Source organism: Perca fluviatilis, chromosome 19 (genome assembly GCF_010015445.1).
Source record: "Perca fluviatilis chromosome 19, GENO_Pfluv_1.0, whole genome shotgun sequence".
NCBI lineage: Eukaryota > Metazoa > Chordata > Actinopteri > Perciformes > Percidae > Perca > Perca fluviatilis.
In genome coordinates this window covers 31,439,007-31,451,738 of record NC_053130.1, presented here as the reverse complement: position 1 = coordinate 31,451,738, position 12,732 = coordinate 31,439,007, and the positions used below count along the sequence as shown (strand labels likewise).

The 12,732-nt window shown below is 39.8% G+C and overlaps 1 protein-coding gene across 2 annotated transcripts in view; it reads right to left on the bottom strand.

Moving 5' to 3' along the window:
- Nucleotides 1-12,732, bottom strand: part of LOC120547952 (regulating synaptic membrane exocytosis protein 1-like) — a 150,262-nt gene that overhangs the window by 41,482 nt on the left and 96,048 nt on the right. For both annotated transcript variants that reach the window (XM_039783784.1, XM_039783783.1), the window contains exons 10-14: nt 12,006-12,129; nt 8,526-8,543; nt 5,294-5,340; nt 2,827-2,942; nt 2,594-2,724 (exon numbers count right to left, since the gene is read on the bottom strand). In XM_039783784.1, the coding sequence (XP_039639718.1) occupies nt 2,594-2,724; nt 2,827-2,942; nt 5,294-5,340; nt 8,526-8,543; nt 12,006-12,129 (436 nt within the window). The remainder of the gene's footprint in view (nt 1-2,593; nt 2,725-2,826; nt 2,943-5,293; nt 5,341-8,525; nt 8,544-12,005; nt 12,130-12,732) is intronic.

The following is a 12,732-nucleotide window of genomic DNA, read 5'->3' as shown; positions in this document are numbered from 1 at the left end:
CTCACATATACCTACGCTCTCCGTCTCTGCAAGATTGGGAATGATTGAGATTTTTCTTGGCACAGCTACCAGAACACTTACAACTTTCAGACCATTTGCTCACATCACATCTACGTCGGCAAGCTCAGTTGGAGGCTGAAAAGCTCAGAAAAGTGACTTCACTGGTCTCCGTAGAAATATATGGCGTCGCTGTGTCCATTCTTTTACTGTCTATGGACAAAGTGCCGAGGAGATGGTACTTTTAAATCTTGCTAGCTTTTCAACATTACCAACCCTGCCTTTAAGGATGACCCATTGGCGTAAATGTCATATAACAGTTGGGGGGGACAATAAACATAAACTTTCTTAAGAGCAATTTTTGAAGGGGACACAATTAATGTAGCCAAAATTGTACAGTTGTAGAGGATAATGTGTAGTTGTGGAACTATTACAGATAATGCTGAACTGAGCCAGCCTGCTCATTTTCTATAACCAGTGAAAGCATGTTGGGTGGAATTAACAAGTTAGCTAACTAACTACACAAAAAGCTATTAAACAAGCTAGGTAACGTTATAATCGCTAACAAAGAGGATTCATGGAAAAATCATAATTTTTTTGTCATGACTACTTTATAATTAATCAAAATGACACAGTATCATCTGTATTAGAGAAAAGAATCACTTCATCTGATGTTTAAAGTGAATAAAATAGCCTCGCCAGCCTACTTACTGGAGTTCCACAACTACACATATCCTCTACAACTGTACAATTTTGGCTGCATTAATTGTGTCCCCTTCAAAAATTGCTCTTGAGAAGGTTCATGTTTATTGTCCCCCCCCCCCCATATGTTATATGAAATCAATCTGGAGTTCCACAAATGGGGCGATGCCTGAGAGCTAGTTCAGGCAGTCAACTCGAGCTGCACCGCTGTACGCACACGTGACATGCCTCACTCTCCGTATCATTTACCATACACACTCCCTCAATTTTTCCTCTATTTAAGCTGCACACTTCCCCATCTCTGCCTTGCCATTGCTGCATCTGCCCTGCACCTGTATCGCTGCCTGCTTTCAGCCCCGCCACCACTCCAGCATCCACCTGCAGGCTCCGGCCAGGGGGAAGCTACTTCATCACCACTCCCAAATATCTCACGTAAACCCAAACTGTGGGGAGTGATGAGGTCGGAGTCTGGCAGCCAAATACAATGTTCTGCTGTTATAATAAACATTTCAAACGACAACAGAGTTGTCTGACTGAACTAACATTACTGAAGTGATTAAAACTTTGTTCTCTCCCACCCAGCGCGTATCTCTTTAACAGCGCTGCTCCCACCTAACGGACTTGTGTGTGTAGTAGTGGAGGGCTGATCGATCCAAATAATATTGATACCGACGTTGGTATTGATATTGATCAATATCAGTGTAATGGTACTTTAGTTTTAGTTTCTCTCCAGTATGCACCGCTCCGGTTTCATCAAAGAGGCGACTTGGCTGCCGGTGTCTGTGTAAGTACCGCTGCTTTCAAGTGCTGCTCTTGTCACTGCGCAGAGCAGGCACACTTTGTTCCTCCTCCCCCCTCTTGTGATTTGATGTTGTACCGTCACATGACTCAGCGGCGCCAGGCAAACACCAAGCAACCAGCTAGGCCCGGCAGCGGCCAGCACCACACACACACAAGCAGGACAGAGGCGGAGCAGAAGAATGGCAGAGAGGAAGAGGAGCGCTGTGAGACTATATTTTCAGGCCAAAAATGAAACAACGGCAAGCTGTATAATTTGTAAAAAGGCTGTATGATACAGTGTTAACACAACAAATTTAAACAAGCATATGAAAATTCTGTCCTGGGTTTTAATTTATTAATAATCCAAAGGAAAAAATCACAAAAACACTTAAAAGGTCATGAAAATTAATTCAGATTTAGCAATTTGATGATGAATCTTTTAATAAAAAGTATTGGTATCGGTGATACTGGCCGTGTATTTACTTGGTATCGGATCGATACCAAATTTTGCAGTATCGCACACCACTAGTGGGTAGCAGGCAGTGGGCCAAACCACTGTGAGGCAAGGAAGGGGGGGGCTCAAGATGTTTTTAAACTTAAAACGCACTTTTTGCCACGTTTGTATTGTTTTACTGCTTACGCAATTATTTTAATTATATATTACTACATTGTTAACAATGCACACCATGTTTTTTAATCATTTTTTTAGAGGGGGGGGGGGGGAGACAACCCTCAGATGGGGTGGGTCCTGTCCATATCTATGTTCCTGACCCCCTGCAATTTCTGCCAATGGGAGGACACTCAATCTGTCACTCCTGCGTTTGCTGCTTGATTGTCCCAACTTGGCTTTGGTTTGCCCAAATTTGGATTAAATGGCTCCAATCAACTGAAAAATATGGCAGCAAGCTTTAAATCAAAGCTTCAGAAACCTGATGGTGATGTCAAAGATGGTGCGTTTAAGTAGTTTTGAATTTACATTATGTCAATGATTCTTGTGTGGTTCTGGTTCATCTAAACTCACCACCTAGACTGCATTTTAATGCAATATTCAAAAGTAGCCTATTGTCCTAAATCTATTTTGATCACTAGGACTCCCTGTGAAGCGGCGGCATACCTGCGATCAGGGAGGAAGTACATTTTGACGTAGGGGCTTCTGGGCCGCCCGTCAGGCCGAAGAGGAAGCTCTACTGCCTGCATGACGTTGACGATTAGCTGATGACCCACTTTGTCATACCACAGCTTCACCTGGTGGTTGAAAACACACACAAACAAATGATGATGCTTGGTCTTCTTTTTCACACAATCATCACATCAACAGCCCAACACACTCAAAGTGCACACACTCACTGAGAGTTGCCCTGGCATTAACTGTGGAGCATCTTGGAGCATCCCTGGACTGGAGGGAGACAGGACATTTAAGGATGGTCTCTCCATCTTCTGGGACTCAAAAGAACTGGAACCTGCTAGGAATACAATAGGGTATGATTTGAAACCCCAAGAAGAGAATGTCAGCTCCATTTATGACAAAAAAAGTCAAACCTAGACAAGGGGGAAAAAAGTGAGAAAAGTTAGTTTAAAAAGACTGAAAACCTAATCTGGTCAGTGAGTTCATATCTATGTAATATTCAGCATCCATTCCTTCCATGATGGATTTCCTGCAGTGTTGGCAGTTCACTGGTTAAAGTCATGACTAATGACATTGTCAACTGTAACTTTAGAGGAGAATGAATACACAGTGACTTTTTGTGTTTGTGATGATTGTCTGTTTGTAGTCGTAGTAGTATTGACCAATCACGTTTGAGCGGGCTTTGGTTGCCCGTGTGGAGGCGGAACCCATTGGCCAAAATGCAATCTCGGGAACCCAATCAGCTGACGATTATTTAGCTCTTATTAGCTTTTAATTTATCTGCATTCACGTGCTGTTTATAGAAACGTCGTCTCTCAACCTGCGTCTCAAGTTGCTAATCGGAAGTGCACGGAAGGAGGAAGTCTTGGCTCGAATATCCGCTGGCTACTCCGGAAAACCCCGAAATATTGGCCCAAATATTTTGATTAAAGTCGTGAAGAATTACATTGTCAATTGAAACTTTAGAGGGGAATGTATTCACAGTGTGCTTGTGAAAGTTAGATGAGAAGATTGATGGAAATGGGAGGCGATTAGCCTAGCTTAGCATATATTCTGCAGTAAGACTAGCTCCAAAGTTAAAAACTACACCTACCAGCAGTGATAGAAGATGTATTCAGATCTGATCAGTACAGTGTGGTACTAATACCACACTGTAGAAATACTCTGTTACAAGTAAAAGTCCTGCATTGAAAATGTTACTTAAGTAAAAGTATGCAAGTATCATCAGGATATTCTTAAGGTATTAAAATTAAAAGTACTCAATGCAGAAAAGTCCTCACATTTTAGGAACTGGAAACGATCCAAACAGTTCTGTCAATCAACTTAGTGTTTAATTGTTTGTATAGGCCTATATATTGTTGGGTAGTTTCATTTATAATAAAACATTGTATTTTATAAACTACATGTGTTTTGTGTGCAAAAATCTTAATTTGTAAAGTAACTAGTAACTAAAGATGCCAGATTAATGTAGTGGAGTAAAAAGTGCAATATTTATCTCTGAAATGTAGCAGAGTAGAAGTAGAAAGTGGCATGAAAAGAAAAGACTCAAGTACCTCAACATTTGTACAGTGCTTGAGTAAATGTACATTCCACCACTGCCTACTAGTATCTCTTAAGTTCACTAATTAACCAGTTGTATCTCAAATATGTAATCTGCACATGAAGAGAAATGTAAAAAAATTACAATTAGTGGTTTTACGAGTAGTTAACATGCTATAATTATTTCTTAACCAACACCAGTAGTTGCCACATACAATTGTTGAGCACAGGTTTTTATTTTAGGTTCTGTTTGGGCACAATGGCACACATAACCTGGCAACCTCACTGTGACAACAGGACTTCAGGAAGTCACTCTAAGTGGTTTTACATTTCTGTTTGTATGCAGATTGTACAAATTAGATATGTATTCATTATTACTTCAGTGTAGGGCTGGACAATATATCAATATAAATCGGTATCATGATATCAGACTAGATATCGCCTAAGATTTTGGATAGCGTAATATCGTAACATGACAAGTAGTGTCCTCTCCTGGTTTTAGAGGCTACATTACAGTAAAGTGATTTTGGAATTTTCCAGATTGTTCTTGCAGTTCTATTATTTGCCGTTACCCACTTAGTCAATAAATCCACATTACTGATGATTATTTATCACAAATCTCATTGTGTCAATATTTCGTGAAAGCACCAATTCTCAACCCTACATATCGTCAAAATATCGTTATCAAGGTATTTAGTAAAAAATATTGTGATATTGGATTTTCTCCATATCGCCCAACCCTACTTCAGAGGTGTTACATAATAGTTACTTTGGACAGAGCCAGGCTATCTGTTTCACCCCATTTCGAGTCTTAATGCTATGCTATGCTAAGCTAATCACCTCCCGGCTCCAGCACCATGGTTAACACACGGACATATTTGCTTTTTCTCAAAGAATACATTTGAAATTCATTCATGACAGGGACTAAACAAACAATCAAAACTCTATTTAATTGCAGTTTTAAGCAGCAAACATGTCAATTATCCTAAGATTATTTTTATGTCTGAACCTGAACAAACCACATGCTGTACAAAAATTTAAGAAAACTCTATGTACAGTATAAGACAGATAATTAGCCAGACAGAGATAGAGACAAACATACAGACATACAATACAGAGATGTCCCAACATCCCTCAGGAGATACCTACTAGATTCTAATGGAGGGTGGGACGTGTCGGGGATTCTTGGGATATCACTGGAAGTGAAGCAGAAAAAGGCTGTGTCAGTCACTCTAATACCGGCATATGATCTGGATTTAACAAAGTTAGTAGTCTTCTTGATGCACAGGCATACATGCATATAAATGTTCAGTGGAAAGAAGAAGAAAGTAGCACTGTAATTAACAAGTATTTGGAGATTCAAATGTCAGGTGGTTAAAAAACAAACATGGAGAAGCAAAGGGAAGATGGGAGTAGAGCCAAGTTCTTCTCATGCCTGCAGTGTTTTCCAGACTCATTCAGACATTTTGTATGGCCAATGATTATTTGAAATAATAATAAATGGGAAACAGTAGCTCAATTCTGTCCACATCGCCATCTTTTCTTGTCCAACACCACCACTACAACTAATGATCCAAATAGGAAACACCAGAGTCCATTGCACCAGCTTCATGTAATGTAAAGAAAGCATGGTAATCTGTGTAACACTTATCAGTGTAATTTCTCACTTTATATTTAAAATCTAAAAAGTGGAAAAGTTCAGTACTTCAAATTTGCAGCACTGTTATTTGGAATTTTTTTTAACAGTGTTTGTTTATTAGTTTGTGTTTGTGTTGTGGAGGCAGTATTTTAAATTCTTTATTCACCCATGAGGCGACAAAATAATATTCCATACAATTTTCTTTAAATGTAATAGTTCAACATTTGGTAATGTACACTTAAGGCTGATTTATGGTTATACGTAGGCTCTACGCAGAGGCTATGCCGTAGCCTGCTTAAGTGGCCTACAGCATTGTAAGGATTTATACTTGCGCGATGGTGTGTCTGCATTGATCTAGCATTATCTCTTTAAGACAATAGCAGAGTCGGTATGTGTGTATGCGTGGGGAGTGTGGTAGAGCAAGTGAGAGAGTGACGGCGATTAGCTTCGGAGCGAGTACCGACTCCGGCGGCGGAGACGGAGGGACAAAGTGTCTCCTCTGTGCTTTCTGACCACGGTCGTAAAGCTGTGACAGGAAAAGTTAACCCTCTCCTCGAGTTTATGTTGTTCACGGAGAAGGTCAACCTGGAAATAAGTAGGAGGAAATGTAGTCTCGCATTGCCAGACCTTCTTCCACAGCGCTGTGGAGGAGGGTCTAGCTAAGTCCACACAGCATTCCGGGATGGGAGAAACTGGCTCTGGTTTATTTGCATTTCTTTACTGTAAACCAATCACAGTTATCTTGGGCGGCGCTAAGTGCAGGATGGAGCAACGGTGCCTCTGCAAATCCGGCCGAAAATAAGGACTTCTGGTCGGAATTTCCGGCGGCACTGAAGCAATCCCGTAAATTAAACGTCGTCGATATAGACTTTATTTCCTCTCGTCTATATCCACGATGTTCCACTTCCGGGATTGCTCCGGTGCCACCGGAAATTCCGCTAGATGTCATTCTTTTCGGCCGTGTTGGGATTCTAAACTCCGGTCGAAAACATCCTCCTAGGTAGAACCGACAATTAAATCATGTTTATTAAATTCTCATCATACGCTCGACAGCTCTTTTAATTCCAGAGCTCGCCTCCCTACGTGTACGTGTTCCACCAAAACAAGTTCCTTCCTAAGACTATTTTGCAGAGGTACCATATGCCCGTCCGCCGCCCAAGACGATTGTGAATGGTTTAAAGAAATGCTAATAAACCAGAGCTTGTTTTTCTCCTATTCAGGAATGTTTGTGCCAGACCCTCCTCAGCAGCGCTGTCGAGGAAGGTCTGGCGAGACTAGAGGAAATACCAAGCCCAGCCAAGCAGACCAATCATAGTTGTTGAGGCCTGCATCGTTGCGACGTGTAGTTACATTTGTGTAGGGTACGGCGTATGTACCTACAGTACAGGCCAAAAGTTTGGACACACCTTCTCATTCAATGTGTTTCTTTATTTTCATGACTATTTACATTGTAGATTTTCACTGAAGGCATCAAAACTATGAATGAACACATATGGAATGATGTACTTAACAAAAAAGTGTGAAATAACTGAAAACATGTCTTATATTTTAGATTCTTCAAAGTAGCCACCCTTTGCTTTTTTTGATAACTCTGCAAACCCTTGGTGTTCTCTCAATGAGCTTCATGAGGTAGTCACCTGAAATGGTTTTACCTTCACAGGTGTGCTTTGTCAGGGTTAATTAATGGAATTTTTCCCCTTATTAATAAAAAAGCAAAGGGTGGATACTTTGAAGAATCTAAAATATAAGACGTGTTTTCAGTTATTTCTCACTTTTTTGTTAAGTACATAATTCCATATGTGTTCATTCATAGTTTTGATGCCTTCAGTGAGAATCTACAATGTAAATAGTCATGAAAATAAAAACCAAACGCATTGAATGAGAAGGTGTGTCCAAACTTTTGGCCTGTACTGTACATTTGTACCTGCAGCGTAGATTCACCACAGAACCATAAATTAAGCTTAATTAACTTTCTTTCTGAGAGAAGATATATACCACTTTCATGTCTGTGCATTACGGTACGTACAGAGTTGGAGTCGGGACGTGGTTAGCCTAGCTTAGCATAAAGACTGGAAGCAGCACGGTGGATGGCCACCTAGCTTCAGTGCTGTAACTAACATAAAAACATGAGATATCTTTCTTTCCAATTCATCGGAAAGAAAGAAAAGGAGTATATCTCCCAAAATGTTGAACTGTTTTTACTTTAGATTTTAAATACAAATATTAAACTGATAAGTGTTTCATGGCCTAGGTTACCTTGGAGCCCATTCCAAAATGAAAAAATGAAGATATGTAAATGACAATGAAAAAAACATACAACTTGCTTTATGAATCCCAATGTCCCAACTTTCAAACCAAGGGATTTAGAGTAGTAAAAAGAAATAAGCATTTCTTATTTGACACTGTAAGTGCTGGATTTCACTTTGGGATCCTAAGACTGAAAAAGAGGGATTCCAGACGCTGCACAAACAGTTTAGAAGGCTTGCAAAAGCAATGCTACATTGATGGACATTTCCCATAGGCCATTTTGCATCCCTTCCAGTGAACTTTCAGTTTAATTTAATTGGAGATGACAAACTGCAGCTATTTTCACAAAAGCCAATATTTACATCAATTGACATCTCCACTTAATAGGATTCAGTTCAGTTCATTCAGGGATGCAAAATGGCACCGGCAAAACCAAAATTGTTTCCATAAGCGTGAGAGGATTAAGGGGTCCTAATGAAAGGGCAGATTACTTACTGATATTTTCTATACACCCTTCGTGAGTGTTTGGAGAGAAATTGATACATTCAACTATTTTCCCCATCAAAGAGCAAAGGTTAAATTAAAAGGCTGCAAGAGCTTAGAGAAACAGTGAGAATTTTACTTTCTTTTTTTGCAAGATACATATCTGCTATTGAGGTAAAGTGAGATAAGTTGAATGTGCCTCAGTATTAAAAACAAGCCCTTATCAATAAAACTGTGGCTCTTCATTTTAATAATTTTAATAAACTTAGTTTCCCAACATCCCAACTCACTAAATGCATCATTGATCCGAGCACGTTGATCCTCAGAACTTCAGTAGTTTAAACCTACTCAAAAAACAACTAAATGCATTTTAACAAATTATTTTTAATAGCAATAAATATACTACTTTAATTGTTCAAGACATTTAAAAGAATAATAGCCAGAGATCAATTAAAACAGCATTGGATCAAGAGAAGTGTATCAGTTAAGGTCTGAGGCTGTTAATGTGCATATATAAATTAGATATTTCCTGTCACCATACAATAGTAAAATATGTCCCTAATACAGCCCACTCCAACATAGACTTCAAATGATGTAGGTCTATGTCATTCAATTAAAATAAAATTAGTTTTAATAAGATAATAATACTACATTCACAGCATTTCTCAAAAGCAATTTATAACCAAAATTAGGATTGCTAAATTTTCCTTTACAGACTATAGTCATTCTAGAGAGAGCATACGATATTAAAAATTATCAGACAAATACATTTTATGATGCTCATGCCTAAATAGGAAGCATTCTTTTGAACCAGTCACTTACAAACTGCAGGCCTATTGCTATTGTACTCACAGATGTGTCCATGACTGGCTTGGTTGAATTTTTACAAGGCAACAACCAACAAAAAATAACCCATGCAGCCACGACTTGTCTTTTATGGAGCTTACAGCCGATTTTATTTAGTCAGTAATAATTTACCTTATATCATCCTAGAAATAAATGCAAGTGCTTTTTTAAAAGCACTTGCAAAATAGAAATCCTCTGTTCAAAAACTTGGCAACCCCTGCAGCAGGTAATAGCAGGCTGTTTTTAATATTTTGAATGCAGTCGCACAATCGTGGTCAGAATACAAATACATGTCTCAGTCTCCTCTCTTATCTGAGGTTAGCCAACTCTGAGTGTCACTCAACACTGCCTGGGTAAATAAGGGTTCAATTAAAAGCAACATGTAGCAGGGCTGTAGTACTTGAGTCCAGCCTCGGTCTCGAGTCCGGACTTGAGGCGTTTTTGCTATTGTCTCAGACTTGTCTTGGACTCATTGGTATTTGGACTCGGACTTGTCTCGGACTCAGCCATTGGACTCGCCAAATATTCAAGTTGGTCTCGAACGAGTCCAGCACTATATGCTTTTTTTCTAAAGTAACTTCCTCCTTCAAAACAAAGCCTTTGATGAAGTGCATATTGGCTGCCCTAATACCTAATGGGTTTACCAAATCTACCTCAAAAGTGCCTTAAGACCTTGATGATGCTTCAATTTGAAGATTGGGATTTTTTAGTCGAAGGGCGTCGCTGTCACATCATGAAACAGAAAGTTTGTTGTAACTCAAGCATACATTGTCCAATTAGCCCCAAATCTTTTCTACATGATGTTAGTCCGGGCCTGAAGTGATCCACATGGTTCTCAAGCTTGATTATGGTAAATTGGCTCAATACCGCCCCCCTACAAAATTTCAAAGAAGTAGCCCCTGCAGTGCGTTTCACTTAGACCTATGAGTAGGGCTGCACAATTAATCGAATTTTAATCACGATCATGATTTTGGCTTCCCACGATCAAATTTGCGTGAACGAGCGATATTTAAAATGCGTCATTCCGTTCATAGAACAGTTTTTGCAAAGCCAATCTAGCGCTCCATAAACCACTGTTTGATCACATGTCTCCATGAGCCAATCAGAGCTGTTCCCTGCCTGCACCGCGCAGCTCAGTTTCTAGATGTAGACAGTCACAGAGGACAGAGTAACGTGAGGAATATTCCACAACAGGTAGCAGTCGGTCATCATAAGCCGGTCACGATGTTTACCAGTTTACCAGTAAACGCAACGTTTTGTCCCGTCTGTGTTGTTTTTCAGACAACAGCAGTGACCAGTGCTAGTTTGTGTCTTTTAGCTCATAGCTTTAGCAGCAGACTGTTGGACGTCCCGCTGTTGGAATCCTACAGTGAAATACAGATACACTACACTGTTTAGCAGTCAGCATTTTAGCCGTGTTTAATCCAGTTACTACTGTGGCTAACGGTAGGCTAACGTTAGCTGCTGTGTAACGTTTTATTAGTGTTTACTAGCGTGACATTCAGCGATGTTTATGTTGCCTCTAACGTGGGTTTCGGAGCATCAGAGCGCAACGCAGACATGTAAGTGGCAGTGTAATGAGCCACAGAAATCCGTGTAGCTATTTCGTCTGGTAGATACCGTGCACCATATGAGATGTAAAAGCAGTTATAATTAAATAATTATGTGACAATAAAATTTTGTTTTGTGTAAAATCAACAAATAATCATGATAATTAATCGTGATCTCAATATTGATCAAAAATAATCGTGATTATCATTTTGGCCATAATCGTGCAGCCCTACCTATGAGATTTGGTATGCATATGTATCATGTCCGGACTTACAAAAAAGCCTCTTGAAGCCATACCCTAAACCCAATAGGACGTCAGCTATATTAATATTGATGAATTTGACCATTTGCCGATGACTTTAACATACCATCGTACAGATTTAACCCGATCGACTTAAAAATTGGTCAGTACAATTTAAAGACCTTGCCAAAGCTAAATTGCAAAGCTTTTGCACTTGCTTCTCCTGGTATACGCCTGGCTGCGTCACATACCTCAATCATCAGGCATCAATTGTTGTTCATTTTGGCCACGGACACAGTGTCAGCGAGCACTTTGTACTCTGGAGTCTTTAAGACAAGTATCACGTTTAAGCATGGGAACATGTCTGTTCAGGTTTTTAGTGACACCTTTGTGGCTTGTAATTTGTTACAATTTCCATCGGCATTCAAGAATGTTCTTGTTACGCCAGAATAAAAAGACTCATGTGAAGTTGCACTTCAGCCTTATGTGACTTAAGTGAAATTGTTATACTTGTTATTAATAATATGGCCTAATTTGATCCTACAGAGTTGTACTCTGCATTTTTATTGGTGATATAAGTGGTCTTGAAGAGGATTCTTTTTTTTCTGTCTTGGTCTTGACAGTCTCTCATTTGGACTCGGGCTTAACTTGGACTTAAACCTCTTTGGATTCGGACTTGACTTGGACTCGACCAGTCCTGGTCTCGGACTTGTCTTGGACTCGACAAAAGTGGACTTGACTACAGCCATGACATGTAGACTGGTGACTAACTTATAACTAAAGGGTTGCATGTTTCACACATATCAAAATATGACACTAACAGGTGTATAGGGTGTGTCGTATTCCTGACTTACCCAATAGGCCTGGATACCACCAGCTCCACTTGAGGCTCGGCTTGAGATTCCAGGATGATGTTGTAAACTTCCTTCATGGTCGCCCCCGGTAACAGCTTCCCGTTCCACTGCAAAACTTCATCCCCTGGAATTGGACGTGCATTTGAAATTGTTTGTGACATTGTTTATTGTTTATTAAAAGGATCGCCATTAGCTGATGCCGTAGAAGTAAGCTACTCTTCCTTGGGTCCACACTAGACACACAATACATATTACATCACAGACGTTCCATTACAAGAATACAGTGCCTTGCGAAAGTATTCGGCCCCCTTGAACTTTTCGACCTTTTGCCACATTTCAGGCCTCAAACATAAAGATATAAAACTGTAATTTTTTGTGAAGAATCAACAACAAGTGGGACACAATCATGAAGTGGAACGAAATTGATTGGATATTTCAAACCTTTTAAACAAATAAAAAACTGAAATATTGGGCGTGCAATATTATTCAGCCCCCTTAAGTTAATACTTTGTAGCGCCACCTTTTGCTGCGATTACAGCTGTAAGTCGCTTGGGGTATGTCTCTATCAGTTTTGCACATCGAGAGACTGACATTTTTGCCCATTCCTCCTTGCAAAACAGCTCGAGCTCAGTGAGGTTGGATGGAGAGCGTTTGTGAACAGCAGTTTTCAGTTCTTTCCACAGATTCTCGATTGGATTCAGGTCTGGACTTTGACTTGGCCATTCTA